This window comes from Fundulus heteroclitus, chromosome 8 (assembly GCF_011125445.2).
Source record: "Fundulus heteroclitus isolate FHET01 chromosome 8, MU-UCD_Fhet_4.1, whole genome shotgun sequence".
Taxonomy (NCBI): Eukaryota; Metazoa; Chordata; class Actinopteri; order Cyprinodontiformes; family Fundulidae; genus Fundulus; species Fundulus heteroclitus.
Genome location: NC_046368.1, coordinates 20,733,475 through 20,747,388, shown reverse-complemented (window position 1 = coordinate 20,747,388; position 13,914 = coordinate 20,733,475). Strand labels below are relative to the sequence as shown.

The following is a 13,914-nucleotide window of genomic DNA, read 5'->3' as shown; positions in this document are numbered from 1 at the left end:
ATTATTTAAACAAACATGGCGGGACGGCCCCAATATCAAGGCGGCTGTCAGTTTTCGGGCAGACTTAGATACGTAGACATAAATGTTTCTAACAGAATTTTATTGGCAAGGGAATCTAATTTTAGAATATTACTATATTACAATATTATAAAGAAACAATCTTGTCCCACTGATTATTGCGAAGATAGAGCTCCACAGCTACATCTGGTAGGGCCAGGCCCCACTGGCCCCAAATGCAGAGATGCCACAGGTGATGGCAGCATCATGCTGTGTAGGGGTTTTGTTGCAGGAAAGACTGGTGTGCTTCACAAAATAAATGGGATATGGACACAAGATCTTGTGGAGATATTAAACTAACATCTTAAAAGATCAGCCAAAACATAAAAGTCCCGGCACAAACAGATATGATGCTGTCCCCAAAGAGGGCATTCAGTAAGATGAAATCTCTCAAAGCTCCTAGCCCTGACAACATACCTTGACCTGTGCTGAAAGACTGCGAGGGGAAACTCACAGAGATGTATATGGACATCTATAACCTCAAATTGCACTCATGGTTCATATGCATGTATGAATATAGTGCCACCATCTATATCTTGTGTTTCAACCTAGCTAGGGGTGATCTGGTAAAAAAAAATAGTTCACCAACTGCTGTATTTACAGAGGACAACAGATACGAGCTGACCTGCTCCCCATCCAGTGTCTGCAAAATGTCGACCCTGTTGTCTTCCTTCAGGCGGTAGATCACTACACGGCCTGTGTGGTTGTATCGTGGCGCCCCAGTGATGTATAGCACTCCCCCAGGCGTGGATGCAGACTGAACGTCATACCCTGCAAAAACAAATTCACACACAGTGTTGAAGTCACAAAAAATACAATTTTATCCAAGTATCAACACACTCTGTCTGCCTTTTTTTATTTTCTATAAATGCCTCTACAAGCCACTGTTTATGTCGCCATGCGTAGAGGAAACTGTAAAACACCAGTGGAAACTGGCAAGCAAGGACACCTCCTTGAGAAAGGAACACAACGTCTCTGCAAGCTGCAGCCCAGCCTTTGGGTAAGAGCATGGTGCCAACGGCTAAGTTTAAAGACCGGACCAAGCGGTGCTTCGTCTAATGACATGTTGATTATATAATTTCATATTTAGAGACTATGGTTCATATAAAAGCCATAAAAGGCCAGAAGGGCAGAAAGAATAAGAGTCTGTGTACTTTATCTCATCTGAAAAAACACAGGGGAGCATCTGCTGTCAGCATCAAATTACATATCTTTCTCCTCTTAACTCTATATTTGCTCTGCAGCTGTAATATTTCACTAAATACCTTGAAATATTTTCCTTCATTTTGTCAGTTTAAGTTGTTTCTCGTTTCTCATCAACAAAGGCACTATAGGGCTCAAAGAATGGTTTAGATTGGAATAAAATTACCTAGAAAAGCAACAACAAAATGTACAAAAAAAATCTACATTGTATTTTAGAGTCCATTGTTATCGTCTAAGCAGAAATTTTAGACATAATCTCCCAAAGCTTAAAAGTAAATACAAACTTACCTACTGTTTCTGTAATATTACTCTACTACCCATAAGGGTTTTGGATTCATTATCTCTACATATGTGAAGTATAGGTTGATACTATGTGATCTGATGTTTGACTCACCAAAGTATGCTGCCAGTCCTGAGTTTATCTTTGGATTGGAAAACTCATCTCTTTTAGGTGTAATTGTAGTATGGGCAGTTTGCACGACCACTGTCCCATTCCAGTCATATGCTCCAACTGCTCCAAGTAACAAACCATCCTATAGGAAACAACCCAGGCGATGTCAGAAGAACAGCACAGGCTATATGATGCATAATGACTTCTAAACAGATTTTGAAGCCTTTAGAATTACATACCTAAATCAAACCAGGGTAACAATAAAGAGAATAGAGAAATGTAGATTAAAAGTACACTGTGCTTTACAAATGTATTCATACCCCTTCAACCTTTTCATATTTCCTAGTGAACCCACACACTACAATGCATTTTTACGTCTGTCTGTGATCATCCAACACAAATGGATTCATGGTTGTGAGGTGAAAAGAAAATGATGCATGCTTTTCAATTTTTCATACAAGTAAAAATATGAAAAGTATGGCGCGTATTTGGGTTAGACCCCCAAAACCGATACCCCAAAATACAATTGAGATCAACAACAGGGTCCACCTGTGTGTAATGGCATGCCAATATAAAAACGACTGTTCTGTGAAAGCCACTGAGGGTTGAGAACATTAGTGAACAAACAGCTCAGTGAAGATCAATGTGCACACCAGGGATAAAGGAATAGGGGTAGGATTGAGATCTTTACTTTGACTTGGCCTCTGCAGAGCATTTTCCTGTTTAGGTCTTTTAGTGGCCATCTCTTGATCAATCTGACCGACCAGATTGATAATGTGGAGCACTCTCCATTTTGCATATTATCAATCTGGGACTGCTCCCATTAAATCCGTTTGGGGAAAGGAGGGACATTCAGCAGAACTCTCCAAGCTGATTGGGCAAAGCGACACCTAGTGCCCGCCTACCAAAGGTTGGTTTTCTACTTCTTGCTGTTCTTCCTTCAAAGAAGGAGCTGTGGACTCAACCGCTCTTGCTTTCGTTGCACTAGTATGTCCCACCTTTAGCCTCAATACTGCAACGTGATTGGCCTGAACCGTTTTTGGTTGGGACACAAACAGTTGAAGCCGGAGCGGTACAAGATTCTCGTGTGTTTGTGAATGCACAAATACCAGCAGAAGGCGAGGTTATCTCTTGACATACTTTTCCGGTAAGATTTCTATGAGTAGCAGGGATTGTTTTTTTGTCTTCAATTCAGATTTATTTCTATAGCGCCTATTCACAACACATGTCATCTCAAGGCACTTTACACTTTCTTTATGTTAGAACTGTTAGAACATGGCACTGAAGAGAAAATAAAATAAAACATTCCAGGACAATAAAATAAACCTTTGTCATCAGATTAGGTGGGGTCAAACAAGTCCTTATTTGGACGATTGGTCACATCAAACTATATTTACGAAGATCCTTAGTGAGTCACACCATGACTGTTGAGGTTTGTTGTCACATGTTCACAACTCATTTTGTCTGGCTTTGTTAAGATAAAAGCCACCTCAGGCACAATCACTGTACACAGCAGCAGAGGACGTAATAAGCACGAGTCAGGAACAGGAAGACGAGACGTAAGAGAGGATCCTGTTTGTTCTAAACCAATGCAGGAAATACCTATTGGATGGATTGTAGCAGTGTGTGAGGGGGGGCAAAATCAACAAATCATCTGAGTCAGCTTCCCAAAGCATCTCTTGTGCTGTGTATGGTCTGTGTTTCTTTAATACTCCAAACAGCATTGGTCTGAGGCAGAATGAGCTCAGAGGGGGAAAGCAGGTCTATGTATGCAGTCGTCTACTGAGTGAGGTGAATCACAGAAGGGGTGAAGATCCATCGAAGATAAAATAAGAGCATGACCAGACATGCTCTTGTTTTATCACGTAAACTGTGATCTAAAGACATCAGTGCTTTTTCACTCCTCCCCTTGGCTCTTTCTGATTCAGAGAAATAATAGTTACACAATTACTGACTATTTACAGAGACAGTATTGTGTTATGTTGCTTATATATATATATATATATATATTTCACACAGATACTCAGATTGAACTTACTTTAGAAGCATGGGCACTGAATCCAGCTTGGGACATCTCCATCTCAAAGGAGGAGGTAAAATTTCCAGATGTAGCTGAGGAAGGACATATCGGGTTAAACGACACATAATAGTGAATGGCGCAAAATAAAACTATATTGTGGTTATATTGCAGCCTTACAAAAAAATATTCTAATTTAATGGATTTTATACTTCAATTTCAAACTTGAATGTATCTTATCGGGACAAAAGAGGTTTCATGACTAAAACTTGCTGACTGGCACAGTCCCACTCATTCTGCCAGCCCCCTTTAAAGGGACTCTGTTGATATAGTAACCCATGTCTGGTCAGCAGCTGTACAGGTGCAGGAACTTCATGTTTCTGCTGTATTGCACCTCCGTTCTGAAAAGATTGTCCTTGAAAACCCAGCCATCATCTCAGGTCAGAAAAATCCTCTCTGTCTCGAAACGCTTTGCTCCCATAAAGGAACTAATTGACAAAGACTCCTGTCGAAAGGTATTCACAAAGTCTACATCCATCCAGCTGGCTTCAGCCTGTTTAAGCCTGTTGTAGTTGCCTGGACATATGATTGGGAGTATGCACATGAATGCTTTGATAACTCCTCGTGAAACGACAAAAAGGTGAATGCATTAACTGCTGCTTTTTTTCTGTTCACTACAATAACTGTGTTCTTGCACAGTCTGTATATACCATCCACAGTCCTATCTCTAGAAACAGCATGAATCCAATTTTGACAAATCTCCAGTGTTAATATTTGTAAAGTTTTGCATGGGAAGTTTTCCTTCTTCAATCGTTACTAAATGACTAACAGCGATCCATAGAAAATACAGACATTTGCCCAGTTTAACGGTGATTATATTATAGATGCTGGAGATGTAGCTTCAGACAACTTTTATGGGTATATTTCTCAAATTTGTCAATCTACTGCTTTAAAGTTATTGTGTATATATAATGTGTGCACAACGTGTAAAGCTTGATAGAGACATGTTTTTACTTTTTACCTTCCAGGGCAAAAATCTTATTTCCCAGTGTTTCTGCAAAGTTCTCCAAAACCAGCTCGTCGGAAACATTGAAGAAGTGATCTTGTACCGGTTTACTGGATACTGACTTGATCTCATTGATAAACTTTTCCACTTCTTTTTCAGTTTTATTTTCACGCCTATAGTATCCCAAAACCTGTCAACGTAAAAGAAACTATGATTACATCATCAGCTTTCATGAAAGGAATCAATGAGGAGCAAAATAATTTAGATGACCAAAAAGCTATTAGTGGTTATTTTTTTGTATTAAATTTAAAACATGTTTTGACTAAATGTTAAGAAATGGTTGACAAATGTAATTTTTGTACCCACAGCAATGCCAAACCTCTCGATGTTATCTGCTTCACAGTCACTGATGACTTGATTTTCTTTGTGGAAGTCATGTGACTCTCCATCAGTCAAAATCACCATGACTTTCTTTGTATCCGGCCGCGCACCTCTTTCTGGCAAGAAGGCCTCCTTCCTAAATTAGTACAAAATCAAACATAAAAATAGTGAGATGAGAATTCTAGAGACATTAAACAGGTCATTTAAGAGTTTAAGTTTACCAAGTCATTTTTAACATTAAATGGACAAATTCATGGAAACACATTAGATAGGTAAAGCTCAGTTTTTACTACACGAGAAAAGATAAGTTACATTCCTGGATTAAACACTAAAGGAAAGTATGTATATGATAATTAATAATATTAATATACGTTTCTGGCAAAACTAGATATTGCGACTGATCAATGCAATGTGACTCCACTTACGGACAACGAACATTTTGTATTAATTCATGATCCCTGGGAACTCTTCACTTTGTGCTCTACCTGTGGTTCTTTTATATATGCCATTACTCACTTCTGTGCTCATCACTCAAACAAATAGTTGTGAATTAATTTTCTGGATCAACATAATCTAAATGCAATGTAAATCTCTCTTAAAATCGTGTTCTGCAATTTTTTAGAGTCACTCCCATCTTATTGCTTATTGCTGCAAGGACAACAACCTGCTTCTGGAGGAACTTACTATGTGTATGAAATATTTTGTCTTCAAAATTCAAGCAGCCTATTTGGATTTTGGATCAGAACTAACGCTTCTTGTAAAGTTTAGTCCCAATTATCGCGTGCGCCGGACATTTTGAAGGGACAGATGTGCCTTTTAATGCCAGTCTGTTCTAAAGTTCCAATTCAACCTTTAATGGGAGCACCCGAAACACAGACTGGAAAAGTGAGAAGAAAAGTGAGACTAAGGTGGAGAACCTGGCAGTATCGATGGCCAAGAAAGTATGAGTCTTTGTCCCTCCGTGTCGAGGAAGGTCTTTGACAAATTTAAGCAGATCTTCGTTGTTGTCAAACTGGCTGAGGTTGACACGGTGAGTCACGTCCATACCATAGGATACTATACCCACCTGGAAAATACAGATATTGTGGTAAATGTCTTTTTTTTTTTTGCATTTCCATTATTACATTTTCTTTCCTGGACTCCTTTTTCAAGGCAACCTGTATATGTAGTTTGGAATACAGTGGACCTCAAAATCTAAAAATAATGTGACTTTCAACAACAAGGCTGCAGAGCAAAAATGTCTTTCCTGCACATGGAAAACTGTATGCTCCAGACTATATCAAGACAATCATATAAAAAATGGAAAGCTCAGCAAAAAGTAAACTGCATGTAACATTAAGCTGGCTTATAGCTCCATGGTTTAAGCCATGGAGCTATAAAGGACCAGACAAAATACTGACCTGTGAGTGGGAAGGCCCAATTTGTATCCCTTTTTTATCCAAGAAGCGGACAAGAAAGTTAACAATGCTCTCCCATGGGTAGATGCTGTTTGATCCGTCTAGCACAAAGACAATGTCCAGGTTTGCCGAACAATCTGGAAAAAGCCACAAAATATAAACATGTCAAGAAAGTTTGGAAATGTTACTTATATCAGCCATTCCTCCTCTGTAATAATGGCTACTGGTGTTGTAGTTTAGATTATTTGAAAGTCTGATTAGGCACCTTTACGATGAGGTGCAACATGTCAGGATCGTACATCTGTGCAATGAGAAACGCAGCCAACAATTTCGTGAATTATGTATCCTTTTCCTTCCTCTTGACAATTGAGCACTGAAATATGCCTGACGTGACTGCCCCTTATCAATAAATCCCTCTGTCATGGTTATTAATAAGTCATGGCTCTATTCTCGGAAGCCAGATGGCAGAATAAAAGTATGGGTATGCCATGGAGTACACTATGCAGATTGTCGCACGGATCCCTTAACGCCTTCTGGGTGAGGCAGTGTAACAATGTGGGGCCGTAGCTTTCTCACGGGCATAACTCGCTATCATTGAAAGTAACCTCAAATGCAGTGAGCTATCAGAATGACCAAACTCCATCCTCCAGGAGGGCAATAATAAAGCATCAGGCTGTATCTACAAAGCCAGGAGCATCACAGTATACCACCAGAATGTGGGGATGTAAAGGATGCAATGGTCTAACAGGAGTACACATGTCAACCCAGCTGAACACTTATTGGATCTGTCTGGGTGTGCTGTACGTGTCAGTCAGTAAAATTGCCACACTGGTTGGCCTCCAACAGCTCCTAGTTGAGCTCCTCTGTGGATGCCACTACACAGAAAAATGGGACCACCACGAGGTGGAGGTTTCAAGGTGTGTAATCCAAACGCCACAGCTGAAATCATGACCATTAGGGCAAGCAGTGTTTTTACAATCTGTCCGCCTTCCATGAGGTCGTGTGTGGTCTGTGTTGCTGTTGCACATTTGCTTCAAGGTTGTAACAAGTTATTTTAGCTACAATTGCCTTTCTGCTACCTTGACCCAATCTGCGCCTGTGTGCATGTCACTACACAGAAAAAGGTGAGGGAAAATGTAAAAACAGCCTAAATTAACCAACTACCATGGGAGTTTGTGTTTGTGTAACTATGTAACTGATTTGTATTATTGCTACCTATCTTTGCCAGGACTACCTTGAACAGGAGTGTCGGGAACAGCTGATCAGTCATGTGGGGAAAAAGTATTCGTCAGAACGCATTCAGCAAATGTGTTCCCATTTCCCGTTCTACTCAACTCTTTTTCATCAAATCCAAAAACCACAGCAAGCCAGCGAAAAAAACTTTTTTGCAAAATTGAAGAACTTGTTATAAACTTTGCCATATCCCTCATCCTTTTCTAATACAATATTTCAAAATGTGAATAGAAAGATGTTGATGGAAACAAGGTTATGGTCTCAGAAACTACTGATGTTGAGAATAGCCATCTCTCAGGTTCACAGAGATTGGTTTTAAAAAAGAGAAAACATCCAGGACAGTGCAGACTGTTTCAAGAGAGTAGAAAGGCAACTATAGCTAAAATCATTTGTTACAACCTTGAAGAAAATGTGCAACAAATGTGCAATAGCAGCAACAGAAAACCCAGAACTTCATTGAAAGTTCATGGAAAAAAAATGACTGCCCTACTGATCATGAGTTCAGAATTTAGGGTTGGACTTTGGCATAAATTACATGAAAACATGTTATTTAAATGTCTACATGTGTAACCCTCCTTGGTTTATGCTCGTGGTGGTATCATGGTTTAGGAGATAAATTCTTGGCACACTTTGGGCTCCATAGTAGCAAGTAAGGATCATTTGAATGTCAACCTGAGGATTGCTGCTGGTTAATAGCCATCACAGTGTATCAGTCTTCTAATAGCTACATCCAACAGGATAATGCACCATGTTACAAAGCTCAAATTCCCTGAAACATAATTTTTGAACAAACATTGAGTTCACGGCACTCCAATGGCCTCCACAGTCATCTCTGGTAAATCACTGAGGAATGTTTGAGAAATCCTGCTATATCTAAAAACTGAACAGTTCTGACAGCAAAATGGAGTCCAATTTGTCCCAGCAAGGTGTACCTGATAAAATTACCCAGAGTGTACCTGGATTTTGTTACAAATCCAGTTCTCATCACTAAGCTGTTGTATAAAAAGGCCCAAGACACAGAAAATTGGCTAGTTATATGAATCACACCCACAACTTTTCCCTAGAGAATCCTGGCTAAATTATATTGAACATAATAAATATAAAGGCTGATAATGTGGAGGGAAAAAAACAGAAATACTCAGTAAAAGTAAGTAAAGGAACTCTTCCATTGTTCAATATTGCAGAAAAGTCTATCAAAAGATGTAATCCATTGATTAGTGAATATAATTTTAGACACTACATGATGCATCTGTATTACTGTTTATGGTAAATTAACAAAAAAAATCAAGTAATGCTTAAGCAATGAGAGAAACAGAAAGAGGCTATGACTGGAGTCTGTTTAGCCTACACGTTTTTTTTCTTGATTTCTTCCAGGGAATCATAGTACACTCCCAGTAAACTGTCTCCTAACTTGGGCATACAACGCAGCAGACGTAGTGGGCTGGGCCAAGCCGGCGAGGACTAAGGGCCAGCAGACAAGTTTATGTTTAGAAGAATGCTCTAATTCTCCTCTCCTGCAGTTTGATGTCGGGGTCTTGGGTGGTGCTGCTATGACTTCTTATCTCTTATCTCAGACAGTTTGTACAAATGCATCATGTCCTGTCCTGGCTGCGTATGTTGTGCTATATTACCGCCATGAAAAATAATTGAGGTCAGATTAAATTCTGACCACATAGCCACAAAGGAGAGAGAGCCAGCAAGGACGGCCCCTCTCTCTCAGCAGGGTACTTCTGTAAACACCCCACAGAAAAAAGGGTCAGAGTGCTTCTGACCACTCTCCTCTTCAGACTTCACTTCAGACTCCAAGCTGCTCAGACCACCTCTCCCTGGATCAGACCATGTGCCCTGGCTGGGCCTGACCGACACACAAAATAACACCTGGGAGAAACTTCTCATCGCCCGGAGGACATGTCCGGGCAAATAAGTCTGCTGTCTTAACCTCATCATCAGTAGCAGGAGGAAGAAGTCCTGCCTGCCAAAAACAGCTTTGTCAATTTGTGTTAGCCTTTACAGGGAAGCAAAACCAAGACGGAGCTGAAAAGCCAGCAGAAGGACCCGCTGGCGAGTGCTGAGGAGAACCTGCTTAAATCGGACTGCAACCGGCTCAGAGAACGTGGCAGAGACCAGGCCTCCGATCCCGCCTCCACATGCTGCTGCAGAGCTAAACGCCAGCCTGCCAAGAACAAACCAATGATTCTCCCTGCTTTTCAGTGCTCCTTCCTCGGATGGCCAAAGTGGACATAACGCACACGAGACAAAATACACAGTTTGGACAGACAAACCTGAGGGAAAAGTTAAAAGGTTTATTGGGAAATGTTTTGTAAATTGTTGTGCAAATGGTGCCTTTAAAACAAAGGGCTAACGGTATAGCTCATTGCTAGCATTCGGTACCATGTCATTGTCGAGTGTGTTTTTATGGTTATAACAAAGGTTATCTCCACAAGGGTTTCATACATTGATGGGACATTATTGTTTACGTTTTCAAGCCCACTCACTATGACTAAAATAAAGCTAAACTCTTTAAAGTTAATGCCAAAAACCTGCTAGCCAAAATGCTATTACCTTCTGTTAACATCTGGTCCTGGACATTCTGAAGGAGCTCGTTTTAAAGCATAAAGCTTAATCGTTCTTCTCCGCTGTCGTTAGATAATGCTATGAGCCTTATTACCGCATTCATATGGAATATTAATGCCGGTTTAAAGGCAATTTTGATAACTTTAGACTTTACCCGATTTAGCGACTGATCGCTACAGCGACCCCTAGCGCCTGGAGGTAGAATCGCATAAACAAAGGCAAGCGATCCTGAGGTAATCATTTTACTGAGCAAATCATTCCTCAAAACATTATTCCCTCAAATAATGTTTTGTGAATGGGTTGAAACACATATTGTTCTGAAGTAGTTAAGCCAATTTAACCATGATTCACATTCTTTAAGGTGAACTTTGGTTCTTTAATTTAAACAAATCATTATTTCATCAAATAATGTTTTGTTTAACTCAGGATTCGCATTGTGAATGGATTGAAAACCATGCCAAATGTTTTTTTTTTAACTCCATTCCATGCTTTTGGAATCAGATCTGCAGTGAACCAGGATTCACTGAATTATTCTGATTATGATCAACCACTTTTGTTTTTATCTTTTGTTTGTTTTTGCATGTAAATAGTTCCTTAGCTTATCTTAATTTTGCTTAGTAGTTTAGTTAAGTTTCACTAGCCTAGTAGAGAGGATTTGCTAATCAAAATATTGTGTTAATTCAGATCAACAGCATTACATAGTGATGTTCTCTGGATGTTCATTTCATTTCTGTTATTAAATTCTTGAAGTTGAAAAGAAGTTGTCACTGCTTTATTCTATGTGTGTGCATAGTTTGCTGTTAAAAGATCGCTAGTGCTCGAATTCATCCCTTTCAACCATTGTCTTGATATCAGCTTAAATTAAGAGCTGATTATCACAAGACAATTCTTAACAGACAGAGAGTTATATAATAAACATTAAGTAACTTTAAACAGTGTATAATTGCACTGCACGTATTACTCAGGCGAGCTTCTTACTTTGTACTCCAGGGGCTACGGAGTTTAGGATCTGGAACGATGAGCTGACGTTTGCACAAACTCCTGAGATGTACTGCTGCTGGCCGCACATGTAGCCATACTGGGGACCACACGCCTGCGGAGACATGAGACACACACACACACACACACACAAATAAACTCAGACAGAGAGAAAGAGGATCTCACAGGCCTGTGGCTGGTTAGCTTTCCACCAGTAGGAGGTCATGGGTGAACAGAGGTTCAAGGCTACTGGAGAGTAAAAACAAAGATCCCTAGAGGAAAGAGCTACTCAAAAACGAGGGCAACAATGAGGCTGTCTCAAAGTGCCAGAGAATTCTCAACAGACGTCAAGGAAAGGGAGCATGTGAAGATGCAGGGTTCTAAATGTAAAAAAAAAAAAAAAAAAAAAAAAAACTATTTAAAAAACATTAATAATCATTTACAGCAGTCCAATTCTGACAAATATTCCAAAAACAACAAATGAGCTGTCAATAGCTGCTTCACTGTTCTGTGAAGCAGTGAAGTTTGGCTAGCTGACTGCCGAAGCCCTGTACATACCCACCAGAAACACAGAAAATGCTCTTTCTAGCCAGGAGATTTCATAATTTACAAGAAACCTAAGAGCAAAACTACTGAGATGTCATCCTACAGTAGTCCCCCTCCCACTGCAGCATCTGTCAGTGGAATAAACACCCCCACTTTACATTCCTGACCAGTCACATAATATTTACCAGAAATTGCAGGAAAAAAGTGCATTTATATATGTATGTATGTATGTATGTATGTATGTATGTATGTATGTATGAATGCTAACATGTTTGATAAAAAAAGTGGCTTAAAAGTTATGCTAACACATTATAATCACGTTCAGTTTTCTGGTTTTAATTAGTGATGCAGCTCCACGTTATCTGCTCATATCATTGGCCTCTAAATGAAATGAAATGTATGCAAGCCTTACGATCTCATCTATAGGCCTGTGGTTTTCACTCCTTGTCACTCCCATCATCAGGTTTGAATAAAGTGGTTTCCACTTTTACACAAGTTCCAACTTTCCTTCATCTGTACAGTTGGTCTACAGTTTCCCATTACATTCCCAGGACAGCAAGTCTCGATGGGAACTATAGAGTAAACTGTCCCGCTCAGAGCTCTGCTGAACTTCTGCACCGTTTTTTAGTAGGGAATAAGATCATTTTTGGTGTGGAATATATACACTTCCGGCTTACCAGAAATCCTCCAGTGGGATTGGTCACCAGCGTGGTTCCCATGGTCATGTTTTCCTTCACTTCATGGATGTTGGGAACAGTTGTGTTTTCTATAGAAGAGCAAAAAAAAAAAATTGACTGAATAAACACAATGAAACAAACAGAACTCAGCAAAGAAAACGAACAGCTGAACAAATTCCTCTCCTGGATTTTCCCACAGGAAGGCTGCATCTTCCCTGTTTTTTCCTTGATTCTCTCTCCAGAAGACATAACAGTCACAGACATGTATGCTTAACACTGTTTATGTTAGCTTTGTACCATGATGTCTCTCTAAATGTCGCTTAGTGCTGTTAAAACAGATGATATGGTGGGCGGTGGGGGTTGAATCATTAAGCAATCACAACATGTGGCTAAAATTAGCTACTAATTCCTTGACTTGGGAAGGATCTGGATCTGATTCTATTTTTTCCCCTCAGAGAGAGTCACATACTCTCACAAACACATTTTCATGCTATTTAACTCTGAATGATGCTCCCCAGGAGGCCATTTCCATGAGAAGAAATGTGTATCCTGCTTTTATTTAACATCCTACAGTTTATTCAAATGTGTAAAAAAAAAAAGCCCCATGAGGAATACTTTGGATTTGACAATATAGTAGACAGTAAGGGGAAAAAAATGTTTATCAGCCATCTGTTCCTAAATTCATAATTATTTCACAAGAGGAATGACATAGATGAACATCCTGTGGCTCATTACACGCAACAGGAAGCTGTGCAGAGGAAGATGGGAGCTTCGCACCAGTGATCCCTGATAAAAATCAGAAATAGACGCAACAAATCTGACTCAAACAGGCTTTCTGAAATATCCTCTCTATTGTACAATAAACCAACATAACCACAGATTATGTTTATAATCTTGAGATTTCCAATTGAACACTCACTAACTAAATGCGATACAGATATACCAATGAGCAGATATCTTTATTAAAATAATGATTTAACAAAGTTGAATTAAATAATGTAAGAACATCACACATTTCTGGGCACTTTATATCTTTAAAGAATGCCAACCAATGTGACTTTAGTTTATTTGAAAATGTTTTAATCAGGTGTTCACTGAAATACCTGACCTTTCACCCACAAGAAATGATTTTCTTCGAGAGCTTCCAGTTCAGCCAAGCAACCTCTTGTCCCGCGGTGATGTTGCCTTAAATTTCCCTTGCATGAATGTTTGTCAGAGGCAGTAGTTTTACGCTCAGAGGGTGTCTTGTCTGTTCATTTCAGTGTAGTTAATAATAATCCCAAATAATGACATAAGCGTTTATGAATAAATACACAACAGAAAATTTAAATCAAATGCCCTTTTCAAACATAAATTGACCATAATGCAACACCACCGAGCATCCAAATAAAAAAGAAAAAAAAGAAAACCACAGTGTTGGGTTGTATTTTGCCAGTATATCATCATGCATAATC

At 39.5% G+C, this 13,914-nt stretch overlaps 1 protein-coding gene across 1 annotated transcript in view; it reads right to left on the bottom strand.

Annotated features, from left to right (window-relative positions):
- Nucleotides 1–13,914, bottom strand: part of itga1 (integrin, alpha 1) — a 67,966-nt gene that overhangs the window by 20,967 nt on the left and 33,085 nt on the right. Inside the window, exons 4-12 of the mRNA XM_012879782.3 lie at nucleotides 12,461–12,549; nucleotides 11,238–11,352; nucleotides 6,456–6,589; nucleotides 5,973–6,121; nucleotides 5,041–5,191; nucleotides 4,690–4,864; nucleotides 3,690–3,763; nucleotides 1,655–1,793; nucleotides 683–828 (exon numbers count right to left, since the gene is read on the bottom strand). Coding sequence (XP_012735236.2) covers nucleotides 683–828; nucleotides 1,655–1,793; nucleotides 3,690–3,763; nucleotides 4,690–4,864; nucleotides 5,041–5,191; nucleotides 5,973–6,121; nucleotides 6,456–6,589; nucleotides 11,238–11,352; nucleotides 12,461–12,549 — 1,172 coding nt within the window. The remainder of the gene's footprint in view (nucleotides 1–682; nucleotides 829–1,654; nucleotides 1,794–3,689; nucleotides 3,764–4,689; nucleotides 4,865–5,040; nucleotides 5,192–5,972; nucleotides 6,122–6,455; nucleotides 6,590–11,237; nucleotides 11,353–12,460; nucleotides 12,550–13,914) is intronic.